The following is a 20,416-nucleotide window of genomic DNA, read 5'->3' as shown; positions in this document are numbered from 1 at the left end:
AAAATAACTTTGCTGGACTGAATTATTATTGTTTTTTATGCATTTTCCTAAATTATTTTTTTTTAAGAAAAAAATTTATAAAATCTGGGTATCTGCCATTTTGTATCTCCATGTTACCTAATTAACGCTTTTCGGGGAAGGCCAGGAAATTTTTTCAAACTTAGAACACTTTAGATATCATAAAACACTAAGCTGGATCATTTCATTATTGTTTGAAAACTTTAAGTAAAAAATATAAAATTTGGTTGTCCGCCATTTTGAATCGCCATTTTGAGTTACTTAACGCCATTTTCATGAAGGCCAGCAAATTTTTTTGGAATCAGCACACTTTAATTATGTTTAAAAACCATGCTGGACCAAATAATAATTATTTGCCGTTAACAGGTTTTTTTTCGACTAAATCGGATTTGACTACTAGAAAAGCTGTAACTTTAGTGAAATGAAATCAGATAGTGTACTAGATGCAAATTTGTCCAAATCACAATCTTTAGGAGTAGTGTGAGGCCGCATTGGGGATGCAGTTATAGAAAAGAAAACATTATAATTATTCACAAAAACAGAAATGTTATTATATATGCTTTTACTTATATGCAAGCATTTTTATATATTGCTGATTCTTGAAAATTGTTTAAACTTTGGCCCCTGGACGATTATTTGGGCCTTACAAGGGGTTCAAAGTTCGATGTAGGTTTATATCATGTATATGAACAATTGTTAAGGGACTTTTTGAGAACTGCAATGCTGAATGTGATGACTTTAATATCATCATGTTAGAAAAACGACTCGATTATAAATTGAATATAAGAATTTCCAGGAGGAACCAGATTTTTTTGTATAGGTTCTACATGTTGTATTATACTACATTGTCCAGATATTTTGGATTATCAGTATGACTTCATAAAGCTGATTTTATCATGCCTATTGTTGCTCAGGTGAGCGATGTAGCCCATTGGCCTCTTGTTTTCCATCCAAATGTGATTGGGTTTTTTTTTTGGCTCTGAAATGGAATAACCTTTTTTAACAATGAATTAATGACGAAAACAGATATGATGCTTTGAATCCACACCTGCCCAACTAAACCTATATGTCAATGACAAAAAGCCTTGTCAATTAATTAAGAAATTAAGAGTTCATTCATACGGGTGATGTAGTTTTCCTCATTATTATGCACAAAATCAACTTGATTTTATGTAAATATTTTTAATCGAATTATAATTTGAACTGGACATATTCTAGGCCATATATGAATGGTTTGCTTCCATGTAGATGGAATCAAACTTAAGTATCAAATCCTGCTAATAAAACTATGCAATGCTTAATATTTTATTAATGTGCTTTTAAGATAAAAAATTGTTGTTTCTTCTCTAGTTAAAAGTCTGTGTGTTTCCTTTTTCTTTTTCATTTATGTTCTTACATTCCCACACTCCTCAGGTTGTATATATTCAATATTATCAATTTGAGGTTGACATGGGAGAAAGGCTTTGTGGCTTTGCCGGTTGTCTAATTATATTCAATATATAGTTTTATAGCATATTATTTGTTTAAAATTGTAATTAGAGTTGCTCTGTAAAAAGTGTTAATATATGAATACATCATATAATTTCAGCGGCTAACTGTATTCAGCGCGTCGGGGCGCCCGCGCGTCTATCTCATATCTTTTATTCCAAGTAAAATCTACCCGTAGTAAAACACTCAAATGACGTCGATTTTTCTTTATTTTAAAGCATTATCACTTACATTCATGTCGAGAAATTTCGACCCCGATAGTCATTACCTTGACAAATAGTTTTGATTCACTTTTATAACGGTAGGCGGTAGAGCTTTTATAAATCGCAGATTTATTCTTTAGTGACACAAACCAAAGTTCTTTGCATTTAATTTTTAACTCATGATTTGATAATGGATATTGTCTATTTTGCTATAACTTTGAGCGGTTAGAGATTTTGCTTTTATTTCCTATGGACACCAGCTAACATTTTTTTAATCTTCAATATGACATTGATTCTGGAGTCCAGTCTACTCTTGTAAGACTAATCTTGGCATTAAATGCCAACCGAGACAAACAACATAAACACAAATGTTTTTTATGTCTCTGATGCCAACAGGGTATCTGTGTTTTACGAACACTTACTGTCCGTATTTATTAATACCAACTTAGAATATATAATTGTCTAGAAATTACCCTTGTTGAGTCAATAGCCCAACTGGCCTAAACATTTTAAACCGGGTATGGGGTCGTCCAGTATGTAAATTTACATGTATAGGTACTAAGTGATTTAATTGCAAGAATTGTGCATACTGTCTTTTGTGTGAATGATATCAAATATATGTTTACACACGGCTAATCGTCGTCTGATGAATAATATCGTAAGGTTAAAGACAAGAAGGCCCATGGCTTGTACACACATTTTCTATAACTTGAATTTTTCTCCCGGACCTATTCCCGATATATTGTTATTATTTTATCAAGTGAGAACTTCTTGCCAATTTAAACAAGCATTCTGAGAATATTGCATAAGCAATACACGTCCCCTACCGGTTTGTGGAAATTGTGAAAACAATGCACTGTTTAGTCTGGTACCCTTCCCACAATTCCGTTCCCGCACTCTCTACATTGAGGTCAGGCACCGGTTAATTTGAACACATGTAATTGCGCAATTCAAAATGGCGGACAAAGTAAGTGTGCGACTCGCATAAAGAACGTGTCTCCTCTCTCTAGTGAAATGGTGTTAGTATTATTTATTTGCCTTATTGTATTCCTATGTTGATTCTATTATGTTTCCTTTTATTTTTTTGCCATGTCACGCATTTAGAATCGCCAAAACACCTAGAATTCATAATGTAAACAAATGGAGTGTACCAACGGTGGTAAACTTTGGCAGTTATTATTCTTTAACCCAGAGACCGACATGTAAATTGTGGTACAGCATCAGTTACAAGAGGGATCAAACTTTTCGTTGACGCATGGGTCATTTATTGTCGCGTTGTTTTTATTCCATTAATTTGCTCTGATTGTAGGTAATCATTCCTTTACTGTATGCATCGCTTTTTTCTTTATAAAAATACATTTTAATCCCTTGAAAATATGAATGTAAATGTAAAAACGTAGTGTCACTCAATTCTTTGAATCTGTTTTACTCAGGAGACTTGTGGGTTCGAATCCCACACTGCTTAGATATAATTTAAAGCAGTTATAATGGTTTAGTCTCCTTTTCTTCCCTCAGCTCTCACAATGTCACATCAGACAATATTTTTGTTCACGTAGCAGTATTAAATGATAATTTGTGATAGAGTGTTTAATAGGCCCAGTACTGCCATGTTCCTGACTACAGATAAATGTATAATGGACTCGGGTTCGAATCCTAGTCTGGTTCTTTTTAGTGATTTATTCTACGCTGTTCCATTATGTACCATGTTTTGATAGCCAGGACCAGATAGCTCTGTCAGTAGAGCACCTAAATAGTAATTCAGGGGGTTCACGTTCAAATCCTGGTTTGGCCAATCATTAAATCTCCCATTTTGTTCCTTCATACTAAATGCTATGTTGGTTATTTAATAAGCCGTCTTTTAATTTCATGTGTCCTCTTTATTTTGATTTTGATTTACATGCGTCTTTTTTATTTATGACTGAGTTATCATGTGTCCTCTCTGGGTTTTCATGTGTCTTTTTGATTTTTAATTGGTTTTTCATTTGTCTTTTTCATTCTTTATAAATTTCTCTTATTCTTCTTGCTTCTCATCAATATTGAACTATCCTGTCTTAAACAGCATGAACAAAGATGCTCAATAAAGGTCATCTTTTCTCCATCTTTCTTTAGGCAGGTATTTGCATCATCGAGGAGAACATTAAGTTTAAAAGAGGATTGCAGTTACTGAATTTACATTGTGGTACAGACATTAACTATCTGAAACCGAAGCAAGTTGTAACGATAAAGCAAGCCATAAAAATGATTGCATATCAGTGTTACCAACTGGATATGGGAAATCACTGATATTTGAAATTCTTCCCTTTGTGGACTTTTCATTCTATGATCGACAGTGTTTAGTTCTGTTGATATGCCCATTGAATGTTATCATTGAGCAAGAAATTGCAAAACTTGGGGCCAAGTCCATAAGAGCATCAGACCTCCTTTATAAGAGTAAAGACTTGACACCAATATTGTACATTGTTGGCCATCCAGAAGATATCACACAGCCATCTATTTTAGAAGAAGTTTCTCGACTTACCGACGGATATTCATTGTTGTGGACGAAGCTCACTTGGTGCCTCAGTGGGGGGAAGAATTCAGACCAATGTTTAAAAACATCTGCAATTTGAAGTCCATTAACTCACATCTTACATCTATCTTAGCCCTTACGGCCACTGCTTCCGTTAAAGTTCAGAAATCTATAGCTTCACATCTCACCATGAAGAAGCCAGTTTTTCTCAGATCATTACCTGTTCTTAACAGCAACATTAAGATGACTATTCAAGAGCGTCCTTCTTCAACTGGTGGAAATAACAGAGTCCAGTCTGCATATGACTACATTTTCAAACCTGTATTTATTAATCTTCTTATGAATATGAATTCTTTCCCTCTGACAATAATCTATTCCAAGCTTAAATGGTGTGCTTATGGGTATGATCTAGCAAAACGCATACTGAAAGAGGAGATGTATAATGGTACTCCTTGTCCAGAAAACAGCCGTGTCGTACAGTATCACTCAACGCAACCCGAAAATGTATGTTTTACTCTAAGATTTACAATTTCTTTATGATGTAATTACCAGTGTGCTTTATTTCTGTGTATAACAAAATGAGGAAAAAATTGTAATTTTAATTCATAGTTTCCAACAATAAACACTTGATGAATATAGAGAGGTAGATTATCGAGCTATGTCACACTTATTGATATTCCAAAATCTCAGCTTAACAAGCTAGGGAGCTGTGCAACATGAATTGCTGGTTGCTACTTGAAATTATACATGCATAATCAGTCAATTGTGTACCGGTAATGTACTAGGTACCTTCATGCATCTTGTACGTGTACTGGTACATTAAGCTAAAAATTCAGGACCAAGAAATATTTAAATAATTTACAAAGTACTTTGATGAAAATTTACCCAATGCATGCTTAGATATCTATCCTTATTTGTGTCTTAATTGTCTTCAGAACTAGATATTATATCAATGAATACCTTAATAAATAGTCTACCTCTACATAATCAAAATTATGTACAACAATTTGTTGGCCTTGAGTAAGAATTTTGTTGAATTATTATCAATACCTAATAGGTAAATTCACAAATTATTGAGGACTTAAAAAGCAACAAGAAGGTTAAAGTTGTGTTGGCCACTGTTGCTCTGGGAATGGGTGCCGACCTTCGAAATGTGAAGCATGTAATTCATGCTGGCCCACCAACCAGTCCAGAAGGTAATCTTAAGAAGAAGAGTTAATCAAATCAGGTCCTAGTTTGCATAACCTTCTGATTCATTAAATAACAGTATTTCAATGATTAATACCTTTACCATGTTCACTCTATTTTTGAACAGTCTATGTACAAGAGGTTGGACGAGCTGGAAGAGATGGCCAGGCAGCAGAAGCCAAGTTATATTTCAATAACTCTGATCAAGCAGAAAAGCCTATTGATAACAGTATGATAGAGTTCATTAGATCAAAGTCATGCAGGAGACAGCATCTATCTGCATATTTTGATACACCCTATGAAAGTGTGGATAACTGTTGCGATGTTTGTTGTAAGGAAGGAGCAAATGTTATTGGTTTTAAGGTTCCTTCGCTGGAACAAAGGCATTATGTTAGACTCTCTCTTCAGACATACATAAATGCCGACCCTTCATTAGAGTTAGGATTTATTATGTCTGAAGAAAAAGTCCAGATTATTGTTGATTGTTATGAATTCATTAAAGATGAATCATATCTTTCTAAATTGCTAAATTCAAGTGTTCCTGAGTCAGTTTCTAGTTCACTTTTTGCTATCTTATCATCATTTCAAAATGACTGAACACTGTACGGTACATGCTGTAAATGAATTGATACATTATGTCTGTTTATATTGCTTTATGTCAGTTATACTTATTTTCTTTCTTCATTTTGCAATTCCAATTTCTAAGAACACATTGATTTGCCACAAATGTTTATATGTATCCTTTAAACTGTGATTCTTGCTTAATATGCATGAATATTAATGAAACCAGGATATACTAAACTAGAATAATAAGTATGATTAGTATATGAGCAAATTATGATGACTGTCACATTGAAATTCATATTTAAGGACTTATTAATGAAGAATTCTATCCTTAGCATTTTTTTTCAATTGGCAAGTTATATTCATAATAGTAAAATCAACTGTAAATTCACAGATTGTTGTATTTTGACAGAAGCTTCAGAATCTATATATATTTAACTTCAAAACCCATTTGCCTGTACTTAAACAGCAAATGAAAGGAGGTATAATATGATGACTGCTATATTTAACCCATTTACAAGTATATGCATGTATATATAAGGTGTAAATCTGTCTATACATGTATAAAGAACATGTACTTACATATGTTTCATGCAGCCTACTTTCCAGAGTCATAGTCCAGTATACTTTTATGATGTTCCACCCAGGCCTTGTATTTATTGTCATTGATAGAGAACAGAAAAGGACTAGTTAGTCCTTTGAAAAATTCAAAACTCCTTCCTGGTGTATAGACAAATGGATTGACTTCCATTATATCTTGTATCATTTTTATTTCATCGTCATTTGCATTTTTCAATTTGTGGTGATGAAATCTCAAAATTACATTAGTGTCTGTGTCATAATGATGAGAGATGGCATCCATTCCAGCTAACGCTTTTGATCTTTTAACAATAATTTCAGGTGTTTTGTTTGATCCTAGGCTTTTAAGCATACTTTTGGTCTTTTTGACCATATGCTCCATATGCAGATCTGCAGGGATAGATGAGTCTAGTTTCCCCTGTGTATTCACAAACAGACCATGAATTGACTGATATGAAGTCTGAAGGCTATATAATGCCTGGTGAAAGCAAAGGAAACGCAAAATTTCCAAAGCATATTTTGAGTTATTGTTCACCGTTTTAAACATCATCATCATACATTTCATAACAGTCATCAGTCTAGCTCTATCTGGGGATTTGCAAACATCCTGAAATTCTAGGAACATTAATCCCAATTCCATCACTAACACTCCATACTTACATACATCATCTTTTGTATTTTGATTTGTAGTACTTGGATTTTGGGGATTTGATAATGGGATCTGAATCTGAATCTGTGTCCCATCTGGTAACATCAAATTTAAAGTTTTGTGTGTGCAGGTAATTTGCTGATCTCTCTTGAATATATATTCATCAAGTAAAGTTTCAAGGACTTCTTCCTGCCATTTTTTCAGTTCTGACAGGTCGGATGGAGGTTTGTTTTTGGTCAAAGTTGAAGCCCTGTCTTTAATGCCAAAAAACTCCATTAGAGCGGCAGCTATGTAGGATTTTACAAAACTCACAACAAAGTCCTTGTCATCATCATAATGATGTTTTACATCTTCATGTACAGAGGATCTGTTTAGCTTGACTTTTTCTCCATTTAATGTCCCTTTATCAAATGTTTTCTTCTTAAAAAGTACTTTAAACATCAATTCAAGAAAGTACATTGATGTATGGAATAGTTCAAAACTGATGGGATATAGATTCTCAAATCTTTCCTTGGCTGTGTATGCACCACCTCTAAGAGTTTTTGCACCTGAAAATCTTTCCTGTGTTAACTGATCACCACCAATTTGGATAGAGTGGAAACTGGTTTCTGATTTTTCATTTATTTCTGTAACAAATTCCTGATAAGAGTCCAAAATTTTGACTACATCGCTGTAGCATTGCTCATTTAAAGGTTGGACAGGAAGGCGAATGGATCCATTTTTCTTTTGAATAATGTCTGGGTATTCAGGCCTAATATCAGTTGTAGCAAGAAAGGACAATGCTGGAATAAGTTCTTTAGCTACTTTGGCAATGTGACAGGTATAATTAGTCTTCAGAGCAGCAATATCAGATTCAGATGGTAATATATGTGTCAGATCAAGACCTCTAACTGGTCCTTGAGGGACATCAGAGTATTGAGAAAATTCACAATTTTGAATAATAGCACACGATGCAAACCAGTGGTACTGTTGACTTTGCTTTTCATTGCTACGTTGAAACTTTTTTCCAACACGAAAATTCACATTGTCACCTATGAGACGGTACTTTTTTTCCATTCTTTAGTTCGTTAAGAATGTTTTCATAACAGCTATCACCAACTTCCTCTATGACCATCAGTAATGTGGAGTATGAGCTTGTTATGCCGATGGGTTCCAATCGATCAAATACCTTAAATAATTTTTGAAAAAATTATTATCATTTACTAAAAAGCATATGTATAATGTTAAGTTGTTTTTTTGAATGAATAAATATATAGATGTATGATCATATAAGGCAATATTTGAAAGACAGGCATTCAAACTTAAAAGGACCATTCATAAAAATTGACGTTTATTCAATAAATGTCACTGTATTGTCATTGATTTACTTGTTATGCTCCAGGAAGACACCAACTTAAGAAGCTATTGAAAAACAAAACAAACTCAATTAAAATCATACGAGAGTCATTAGATGTCAAGATAATCTATGAAATGCAAAAATAATAATGATAAAATGAAACAAAATACAAAAAGAATAAGTTTTAAGAGAGTAAAAAATTATAAAAAAGAAAAGGAATAAGAAAGAGATTAAATAAAGAATGGAGACTTTGCGAAGTAATATACACTACTTTTAATCATTCAAATAAGCAGTGGTGGGATTTGAACCCACAAGTGTCCATAAGACTGTTAGTTGATGTTCACAGTAAAGCAGACATACATCTATATCAAGTAGCACATGCAATTTATTACATACAAGAGATATTGCAACACAGACAACAAGGGAAGGGTAGGTACTGAGTATTTAAAGTGCAGAGTAAGTTTAGATGGAAGTTCTAATATCTAGGTCAGATCACATATTCTGATTTACCAACAAGAACATGCATAATGATGAAAATACAAAAATGTCAGGGTATATTTAATGATTTTCAAGTAATATTGTTTGCTGTTAACCCATAGTTAAAAATGTACCAGCACATTTAAGAAATTATCAGAGCTAACAATATAGCACCATGACATTCATAACTAGCAATTATGACTAGGCTTTTTACCTTTTCATGAGTCTGGTCATCTTTCAGCACAATAGCCAGAACTCTCTGAACCAAACTCAGCTTATGGTACCGTTCCTGCATTAATATGCTGTAGATCAGTCCAAGTTTTGGCACCAAGTTTTCTGAGAGACTGTCTGTCGTCCCCTTATTTCTTGACATAACAGTAAGCAATATATTTGCTAAAGTAGGCTGGCAAACAACCATTTCACCAACAACATCAGCCCACTGAAACGACTGCAAATCTTCAAAAGACTTGTTATACAAAACAGACTTATTATTTGTAATTAAGGCAGCGTCTGAATTGATAACATCTTTGACGAATTTTTCTACTTCCTTTCGCGTTTGTTTGATTGCCATAACTTTCGCTGCAATGTCATTGGCATTACCATGAGTAACTGTGCTTAAAAGATCTGCTCTGTCTTGAAGGCATATGCTTCGGTCTGCTTGTTGTATGGTATATGTTGAACTCCTATATAAGTGTCAAATTTATCAAAAATTATATTTTTCAAAATGTAATTTCACCCTCTTTTTTATAATAGATATGGGGTTGGTCAAATAATTAGTTTCATCAATCAGAGGCAATATATACATCCTACTCAGTATGATCATTTATGTGATAATATGATACTAACAAATGTATTATGATATGCATAAGTATATATAATAGAAAATCAGATATTGAATTAAATACATCACAAATGGAAAGTCAGGTTCTGTAAAAGTTGATTTGCTGTGGCTACAAATAGGTGGTGTCTGTGTGAAAACATATGTTATAGAAGGTGGATCTGATAGCTCCAAAAACAAGGACTTGTTCCTCTTGTATTGTTGTCTACATGAGTCTCCTTTGAATTAAGCAGAATATAAAATTTATGAATATTGAAAACATTATTTTTCATAACTTGACGCAAAAAAATCAAATACAAATTTGATAAACAGTGTATCATGTTCAGAAAGATGTCAAAAGATATTTATCCTTTTTCAATAGCATTTTTGCATTAAATTACAGTTATATTCAATAAGTACACCAGTGCCTGTGGAAAAAAAGGAGTTGACACATACACTGTAATCTTATATGTCAATAATTCTGAACAACATACCGGTTCTTAACCAACCATGCACTTCAGAGAGGTGTATGGCACAGTTCTGCCAGAACTCCTCAGAGTTAGAAAGAGGCACTCCACAGTTCTTAGTTACATAAGTCCTTAGAGTGCCTCTTTCTTCCTGAGTCCACTGTTGATTCCGTGCATTTTCCTTGGCAAACTGTCATAAATTAATAGAATTATTCATATACATGTATAACAGTTAATGCAAAGTTGATTAGTTCATATAATTGCAGCTCAAATCAAGTGTATTATTTTAAATGAATTAGATTGTAAGATAAAGATTTTATTTCTGAAAAACCTTATGGGGCTGCAGTGGAGTTGCTCCTGTAGGGGTACCTCTGGGTCTTTTTGACTGGCGTGTTCTCACTGGGGACTTGCACAATGAATAGTTGTGAAAGAATATAAAGGAAGGATATTCCTGCAACAATATTTAGCATTTAAGTTCAAGAGCTCTTCCAGTAAAATGAAACAATTCATTATCAAATACAAAACAAAATGCAAAATTAATTAGAAGTTGTGACTCTTGACATGTTTATAGAAATATATTTAAATTTAATCTACACAATTTGTACGAGTTTGTGGTGCTAAATACATTGGTTAGAGCAGAATGCAGTATATCCTCAATATCTATAAAGAGAGAAAAATGAAAAAGACAAATGAAAAACCAATTAAAAATCAAAAAGACACATGAAAACCCAGAGAGGACACATGATAACTCAGTCATAAATAAAAAAGACGCATGTAAATCAAAATCAAAATAAAGAGGACACATGAAATTAAAAGACGGCTTATTAAATAACCAACATAGCATTTAGTATGAAGGAACAAGATGGGAGATTTAATGATTGGCCAAACCAGGATTTGAACGTGAACCCCCTGAATTACTATTTAGGTGCTCTACTGGCAGAGCTATCTGGTCCTGGCTATCAAAACATGGTACATAATGGAACAGTGTGGAATAAATCACTAAAAATAACCAGACTAGGATTCGAACTCGAGTCCATCATACATTTATCTGTAGTCAGGAACATGGCAGTACTGGGCCTATTAAACACTCTATCACAAATTATCATTTAATACTGCTAAGTGAACAAAAATATTGTCTGATGTGACATTGTGAGAGCTGAGGGAAGAAAAGGAGACTAAACCATTATAACTGCTTTAAATTATATCTAAGCAGTGTGGGATTCGATCCCACAAGTCTCCTGAGTAAAACAGATTCAAAGAATTGAGTGACACTACGTTTTTACATTTACATTCATATTTTTAAGGGATTAAAATGTATTTTTATAAAGAAAAAAGCGATGCATACAGTAAAGGAATGATTACCTACAATCAGAGCAAATTAATGGATTAAAAACAACGCGACAATAAATGACCCATGCGTCAACGAAAAGTTTGATCCCTCTTGTAACTGATGCTGTACCACAATTTAGATGTCGGTCTCTGTGTTAAAGAATAATAACTGCCAAAGTTTACCACCGTTGGTACACTCCATTTGTTTACATTATAAATTCTAGGTGTTTTGGCGATTCTAAATGCGTGACATGGCAAAATAATAAAAGGAAACATAATAGAATCAACATAGGAATACAATAAGGCAAATAAATAATACTAAAACCATTTCACTAGAGAGAGGAGACACGTTCTTTATGCGAGTCGCACACTTACTTTGTCCGCCATTTTGAATTGCGCAATTACATGTGTTCAAATTAACCGGTGCCTGACCTCAATGTAGAGAGTGCGCGAACGGAATTGTGGGAAGGGTACCAGACTATGCACTCTTTTGCAGAATATTGAACCCGAACATTAAAAAATTGGAATATAAAACATTAATTTTCTCAAAAATATGTCAACCAGAAGCTACAAAAGTGTAAACGTGATCTGTAGTTTGACATTTTGAAGCTGTTCAGCAAATTTCATAGTATTCCTCGAACGCATAAAGAAAAAAAGTGTGGAAAACTGAAGTGGGACAGACTGACGGACAGACTGACGGACAGACAGACGGACTGATGGACGAAGAGGAAAGCTATTGTCCCCTCCGGTGAAAACCGGTAGGGGACTAATAATAATAAAAGGTACTACTATACATATGCGCACAGGATAACCAATTGCAAATAATGTTTCCTCTCAGCTTTGAACCCGTACTTTATTACATGATCAATTAATACTTATCCAGGGTACGATTTCACCGCGTGGATGGTGGTCTACGGCACAGACGTCTGACATTGTAATATTTATTTAAGAAATATGTTAATTTTCTTTACTACAATAATAATTATTATAGTAAAGAGAATTATCTCAGTATCGCAAGAAGTATCTTTAACATCATCCAGCTGCTTGACGTGCTTCCTTTAACATCATCCAGCTGCTTGTGCTTCCTTCTCCCCAGTGCTCTCGAGAAAAAAATAAATCTGATTTCTAGTGGTATTTAGCATTATATGAAAATAACATGAAGCTTGATGACAAAAAAAACCGTAAAATTGTTTTATAACGAACACATCAAACAAACAGAATTCACAGTATGATAGACTGTAAAACATTTTTAGATTTTTCTCTCATTCATTTCTCATCTCTACATTTTCATATACTTACTTTTTCGAATAGATTTCTATTGAAAAAGACACCAAGTGCCTAATTTAAATCAAACTCATTGATATCAGGATTATTTATTACTTTTTGCATCAATTACCATCTTTGTTCTCTACTCCTCCTGGCAGAGTGAAACATCGTGCCCGATGAAATAAAATCGTATAATCGATAATCTAATTTACAAACAAAATATGTTGCGCGAGCGCGCGGACGCGCGGAATACAGTTAGCCATCTCAGTAGCGATCAAAAATATAAATAATGATTACATGTACAAAAAAATCCACTGGTAACAATGCAATGTCACATCCAGGAGCTAATGTATATTAGCTTGAGTAGCTTCCTGCATCTGTGAGCCCTTAGAGACAATACTTGAGACTGCCTCCTTTTTTTATAAAAAAAAATAATTGTCAGCAGCTTACTTTGTGGTATTTCAGACAACAATCATATTTTTATCAAGCCAAAATTTGAGAGCATGTCTACATTATCATTATTTTTACATAAATGTACAAAATTAAATCTTCGATTCATAACATTTAATGGTTCAATTGAGAAGGAAGCCACAATTTAGGAATGCCACGACTGGAGATTGGTCTACCCTACACTGACTTCATCAGGGCCTCATCATTGGGTGTAAGGGGTAACCTTCATGGTGGGCCTCCTCCCGTTTTCATAACAGAACTTTTGATGGCATCAATCTTTTCTTTTGCTCAAAAAAAAAATAAAAATAAAAATCTGACACTGTAAATTATTTCAAAAAGGTTCATTCAGATATTTTTTTAAAAATATATTTTAACTCGATGGAACTATTATTTACCTCTCTGCTTAAGATTGAAATGCTTTTTCTTAATTTCTTCTGGTTCTCTCTGAACTGTGCTAAACTGTCTGAAGAATGTAAATTTTAAAATTAGGCTTATGCATGCAGTATTCAAACACGAAAACGATGAAAAAAAAAAACAAGCTTGCATTACACTATTTCAAATCATAATACATTGTACAATCATAAGCATAATGGCGTACTTTTTCCGTTTGACCGACTACCTACATATTTAAAAAAAAATACGAGAGGGAGAGAGAGAGAAATCATATTATCACTGCAAATCTCCGCCCGTTTTACTACCCCCCCCCCCCCCTCGACCCTTTTCTGTCCCCAAATAACTTCCTCTCTCTTTCGACTTCGTATTAAATTAATAAAGCTTATTTTCGGTCCATTTTTTAAAAGCTTTCACAGCCTCAGCTCCCATTAACTCAGTCATTTCCATGTTTTGTGACAGGAAGAGAGAATGCATAACATTTGTCAGACCAATTTTTTCCCGAATCTTGCTTGTTGTGTATTGCAGTCATGTCAGGATTGTTTACACTAGTTAAGGAACATTCTCTTTCTCCAAAGACTTGAGATTTTTATTTTTATTTTTATTTTTTTATATATTATTATTATAATTATTATATTATAATTTATTTATTATTATTATTATATTATTATTATTATCATTATTTTATACACAGGATGAATGACCATCTTTAAGTTCTCCTTAAAGGTAGCTTAAAGACGATCTTTAAGCCACCTTTAAGCCACCTTTAAGGACAACTTATAGGTCCTTAATGTCCCAACTTCTTTAAGCTACCTTTAAGCCACCATTTAACCATTGAAAAATCTTTTAATTCAATATTGTGCTTAATTTACCAACAAAATATATTAACTATATGATCATGATAGAAAAGGTATTAAAATGTTTTTGTTCTAGAAAATAAAAAAAAAAAATAAATAAAACGCCCAAGACGAGAATTGAACCCGGGAACCTTCTTTTACCAGCATCACCTCACTTCCTCTGCAACTTAAAAATTTTGTGAGGTTTTTATATCCTATATATCAGTGGATATTGAATCAATGTATTGAATCTGTATTTTTACTTGAAAAGATTTTGACTTCCATTTAGATTGTAACAATCAATTATATCTAATTTATAAGATACATGCATGCATCTATTTAGAATGAAATACGGGACTTGGTTTTCAGTGAAAAAAAATTGATTATACCTAAATGGAAATCGTTAGGCTTACTAGTAGGCCTACTTAGTTAATAAATTTAAACCGAGCAGATATACGTTCATCTAATTCATAGCTAAATGAAATGCAAGAAAATCATTTCTTTTATTAAATGCACTGGCACTATTAGGGTATTAGTTCTACGCAATTTCCCGGTTTTCATGATCACGGCGCCGTTCCAGTATTTCATTGTATACATGATTTTTAGACTATCAATTCTATAACAAACAATATTACGAATTACTGGTTACGTATTTACTGCATGTGGCAATTGCAAATGATGTATACATATACTTGTTCATACAATTGTATCATGTACCGGGCCGGGTATGTGACATATTTACCCTTATACTTATATTTAAATAATTAACCCTTATTTATGATCACCGGTACAGTAATTAATTAGCCTCTAGATTTTAGTCTTGCATACATGTATCTTTAATTTGAAGATGTAACATTTTTAAAACCCAGAGTTAGGAAATAATACTTTGAAAATGAATTACAAATGTAAATAAACTTTTATTCACTAGTCTTATCGTATACACATACATACTAATATTTCATCGCCTTTAGAAACCCTGACGTGCACCTGGGCACACGACACACCTGTTCTGTATATCTTGTATATTCTGTGTTGGTTCCAGAGGTTTTCTTAAGTTGGACAAACAATTGACTCTTATTAGATAATTATACACAAACGTGCACCTGGGCACACGACACAACTGTTGTGTATATCTTGTATATTCTGTGTTAGTTCCAGGGGTTTTCTTAAGTTGTACAAACAATAGATTCTAATTAGATATACACAAACGAACAAAACTAGACAAACAAAGCAGTAAAATCCTGCCCGATATAACAAAGGCAGTTGAGAGTCTTTTTCTTTAACATGTTTCTAGCAGATCCAGAATTAGACCTAGAAATAACTAGAAAACTGACCAGTCAGGAAGGGCCCCGCTATGACAATTAATTAATATAGAGAAATGAAAAAAACTTTGAATTCCATCCTCTTTATATTAACAATGATGAAAAATAAATGCCCGGCATAAGATGTATAGAACTGCAATATATAGGATCTCATGATTTGTAGTTGGATATAATTTTCATCCAACAATTAAAGTGTTTTTTTCTTGAGCCTTAGTGAGGGGATAAAACACGCAAGTTGGATAAAAATCATATTATACTACAAATCATATGAGATTCTATTTATCCCATGTTTTATACACCACAATCAATGTTTACACTGTTTATAAAACTCCACATAATTTTACTTCATTATGCCTACGCAAATCCCATTTTAAAGTCACAACTGTGGGATATCAAAAAAATATCCAAAGAGTCATATACACAGGATAAAGGGGATTAACATGGGATGAAATAAAATACAAGTAATATTCATTAAAATATTCACCTTTATATGCATTGAATGTAGCTGCCATCAGTGATCAACATTTTCTTAAATGTTACTACAGCAATAAAATAATGAATGAAGCCAAAAAGGTACAATTTAAAGATCAAATTAGAATATAAACATTATGCATATACATTCATTAACCATGTACACACACTTTTACAAATTTAGAATCTTTTAATGTCAATAAAGGTTTGTTTATGGTCACTATAATATGTCCACATCCCAAAAGTTGTTGGTAATGGATGCAAATTTGTCCAAATATGGTCTATGTGGGAACCACTTTGGTGGGTGGGGCCATTAGAAACTTGAACAAACCCTTCTTCTTGTAACAATTTTACAACTGAATTGGAAGTCTTGTTCAGATTGATGTTAAAATCTCCTCCAATGATTATTTGCTCTCCTCTGTGGCTTTGAATGAAGTCTTTAATGCAACAGCATATAAGAGGGACAGTGGTGCGAGGCGGACAGTATAGAAGTAAAACTGTTATATAGCTGTTGTCATTACTTAAGGGGATGTGAGCTGCTATGGCATCAATGTTGCAGTTTGTAATCAGCAAGTCCAGTTCTTTTAAAGGGTAATTTTTACTAAATAAGGCAACACCTCCACCATTTTCCGATGATCTTCCCCTGCTGATGTTGTAACCATATCCCTTTAAACTGCATTGAATGCTGGGCTGCCAAGTTTCTGACATTGCCAAGATGGAAGCTGTGTTGATGTATGGGTCATTTTCAACATCTCTTCTGTGTGTAGCCCAAAGTGACTGTACATTAAAAAAGCACACACGTACAATATTGGGTGATGGACCAGAGAGTTGTTGATATGCTTCAGTTGTGGATGAAGTATGTTCTTCAAGCCTATTCATTTCCTTCAAAACCATGTCATCTGCTTTTATTAATTCTGGCTTAAAATCAAGTAAAAAAAAGCCCTTGCAGTGATGTAGCACGACTAACAGCGACATATGCTTGTCCTTTAGTTCGAAGTTTTTTGAAAGATGCGACAACTTTGTCCAAAGTAGCTCCTTGCACTTTGTGTATTGTACAGGCCCAACAAAGAACAACTGGGAATTTTATTCTTGTTATTTCTGGGGATGAGTCTGATCGTCCTGCATTTTGTTTTACTTCAGCTGGAAGAATAGGGACTCCACATTCATAGCCTTGTAGTGATATTTTTGATGATTGTCTAGCTATTCGGCCAATTTTTCTATTATCAAACTGAATGACAATAGCTTTGGGAAAAGATGATGAAGATTCACTGTGTATTATGTCCAAGATTTTGCCTGTTGCTCCATTTACTAAACCATCAGACACATCAAGATTCTTAATAAGCATTATTCTGGCATTTTTACATAATGTAAGAGAATATGGCAACCCTCCAACCATTTGTAAAATGTCAAAATTTTTTACAACATTTGGAATCTTATTAATTGATGAAATCTCAATCTTTTCTTCAGTTTGCTTGCTCAACATTTGTGCATTGTGATGGTCGACATCATTTCTTGTGGCAAAGATGTGTAGAGCATCATGAGGATAAATTTCGCTGAGAGGAGAAATGATTCGAGATTTGAGAGTGCATATGTCCTCTTCTGTATGTGTAGCAGTACGTAGTCGATTCAGCATCTCTGCAAACATCCGGTCCTCTCTTTGTCGCATGATCTCATCTAGCTTTATCATAGCAAAATTCCTCTCCCAAAGTCCTGCCAAAATGACAGCAAGCTCCTCTGGATCCATACTGTTGGGATTCAGTGCCTCAAAATCAAAGATCTTATGTTGGTGGACTGGTGGGAGTTGATAAAAGTCTCCTACTGCCAGAATGCTAACATCTCCAAATAAAGCGCCTGTGTTTTCTACTCCTTTGGCCTCCTGTAATCTGCGATGAATGTGAGCAAACATGGACCTTCCAACCATAGATACTTCATCAATTACAAGAATTTTTAGTTGCGACATACTGAGTCGAAATGTTGCTAACATAGAGGGATTTGATCTCAGAGAATAATATCTTCCTTTAGGAAGGTGGAGGGCTGCATGAAGGGTAGTGCCACCAATATTGTAAGAAGCTGTTCCAGTTGGGCTGGTAAGTAGTATTGATGGGTAATCAGGATTATCACCAGGTTGCTGCAAAATTCTAGAAGCTTGATGATATATAGCTTTAATGACTTGACTTTTTCCAGTTCCAGCACCTCCTGTAACAAAGAGATAAAACGGTGGAGGTGTTTTCTCTCTATTTTTTGCAGCAACAGTGTCTTTACACCAGCTAATAATTTGTGTGAACACTTGTCGTTGTTTTGTGTTTAGACTGTGGATGATCTCTCTCAGCTGCACATCCTTGAGAGCATTAGGTTTGGTTGTGACAGCCAGTGTTACAGGTCTTCTAGCAACTTCAACTGCATTTGCTTTCCTTGTTTCTTCTTCCTGCATAAGCCTTGCTTCATCAGCTCTGGATTGCTCTGCCTCAGGATCAAGACAATCCCAAGCATGTTGAGGAGGTCCATTAGCACTATAGTTTCTTAAAGCATCTTCTACCAGTTCACTGTGATGCTCAAGACGGGCTTTAGTTTGAAGTATTTCATCTCTTCTTATTTCAAACATGGCCTCAAATGGAAACTCACCATCATTATCCCTGAAGTCTGTTGCTTCATCTCGCCATGGAATAAACAGCATAAGTTGCTGGTGATAAAATGTTTCACTCTCCTTATTTACGGAAAACATATGATATCGTGGAATAGCAGGTTTCTGGTATTTTTTCATGATGCCTCTACCATCCTTGAGCTTGATTATTTTCGGAAGGGTATTAATGTCGTGCACACAATCAACATCACTGTTTTTTGACTGAGATGAAGGACCATACCAGGCAGCAAATTCCCAAAGACAGAGTTCATTTAGGAGTGGACTATCTGGTCTTTTTTTGTATTTTTCTACAATACCTAAGGCAAGGCATATATATCTGTGTCATCATCGTCAAGTTCATCCAGCAAGGACTGAGGTTTTAAAATACCAATTCTCTCATCGGGAAGATCTGTTGGTATCCATACCATTTTTGAACTGCATCTCTTTAAAGGTATACTCAGCAGCCTATAAGCGGCTTCTTGCGCACTAATTTCCCGATTGCTGAGATAAACACTTCCAATGTTTTGTAATCTGGACTTTATATCTGCGTCTTTTAATTCTTTTGCAGCCTCTTTTAACATCTGGGACAGTTCTCGTTCATCTTTGGTTACATAAGATGCTATGTAAGTTATGCATGCATATGGATCACACACAAACTGTAAGTCCATGTTTGCCTTCCAAACTTGTAGAATGTCTCTGTTATAACAGTTTATGTTCAGACTGCTTGGTTTTCTTTTTAGTACAACAGATTTTCCTGCTTTTGAGTATTTGAGAGCATTATAATAATTTTCTTCTGATACTTGAGCAATACACAGGACTTGTTGAAGAGACAAATCTGAGACATTTACTGTATCATCAGTCAGTACGTCATTGACCTTTGATAATACTTCTTTTGCAGCAGCAGCTGAAACATGGATGATGGAGGCATCAGCTTCAGGATTGGACAATAAAGTTTTGTCACATGGTGGCTTTGGATAATGAAATCTACATGAAGTGCCATGTTTCCTGCAGGCAACAGAATGAGTGTGCTGCTGTTTACTCAGTACCTCATCATGTAACGGATCATCTGGAGGGGGAATTTCACAGGTGATATAACTGTCAATCCAGTTACATATTTCATCTTCAGAAGACGTTTTCAAATCTGGGGCATTTTCCACCCATAAGACTGCATGACAGTGGGGTGATCCACGAAGCTGGAACTCGGTTCTTTGATAAAAGTGTGTAACTTTGCCAAGTGGAGCTGCTGTTGACTGGATAACATCTCGAAAAAATGACTGTAATCTGTGGTCAAACTGTCTAGCTGCCATAACTGGGTTTTGTCGCAACCATTTGCACTTTTCCTCATAGGACATATTTTCAATATCTTCTTCACTAAACTTGTGCCCGTGCTGTAAAGCAATAGCTTGGATTGTTTCTGGCCACTGTAGATCTGCACAA

The 20,416-nt window shown here is 34.4% G+C and overlaps 1 protein-coding gene across 1 annotated transcript; it reads left to right on the top strand.

The window, feature by feature from the left end:
* The first annotated feature begins 2,664 nt into the window (after nt 1-2,664).
* On the top strand, nt 2,665-5,801 carry LOC136271870 (ATP-dependent DNA helicase RecQ-like). Its single transcript, XM_066072436.1, has 7 exons — nt 2,665-2,676; nt 3,819-3,822; nt 3,918-4,038; nt 4,182-4,419; nt 5,276-5,414; nt 5,534-5,635; nt 5,770-5,801. Exons 1-7 carry the CDS (start codon nt 2,665-2,667, stop codon nt 5,799-5,801), a joined length of 648 nt encoding a protein of 215 aa, XP_065928508.1.
* Nucleotides 5,802-20,416: the final 14,615 nt, after the last annotated feature.

Source organism: Magallana gigas, chromosome 9 (genome assembly GCF_963853765.1).
Source record: "Magallana gigas chromosome 9, xbMagGiga1.1, whole genome shotgun sequence".
Taxonomy (NCBI): Eukaryota; Metazoa; Mollusca; class Bivalvia; order Ostreida; family Ostreidae; genus Magallana; species Magallana gigas.
This window is presented reverse-complemented; position numbering and strand designations above follow the sequence as displayed.

Coding starts and splice junctions, on each gene's coding strand:
- LOC136271870 (XM_066072436.1), top strand. Junction 4,039..4,181: donor TTTTCATTCTATGATCGACA/GTGTTTAGTTCT, acceptor TTGGCCATCCAG/AAGATATCACACAGCCATCT. Junction 4,420..5,275: donor ATCTCACCATGAAGAAGCCA/GTTTTTCTCAGA, acceptor AATACCTAATAG/GTAAATTCACAAATTATTGA.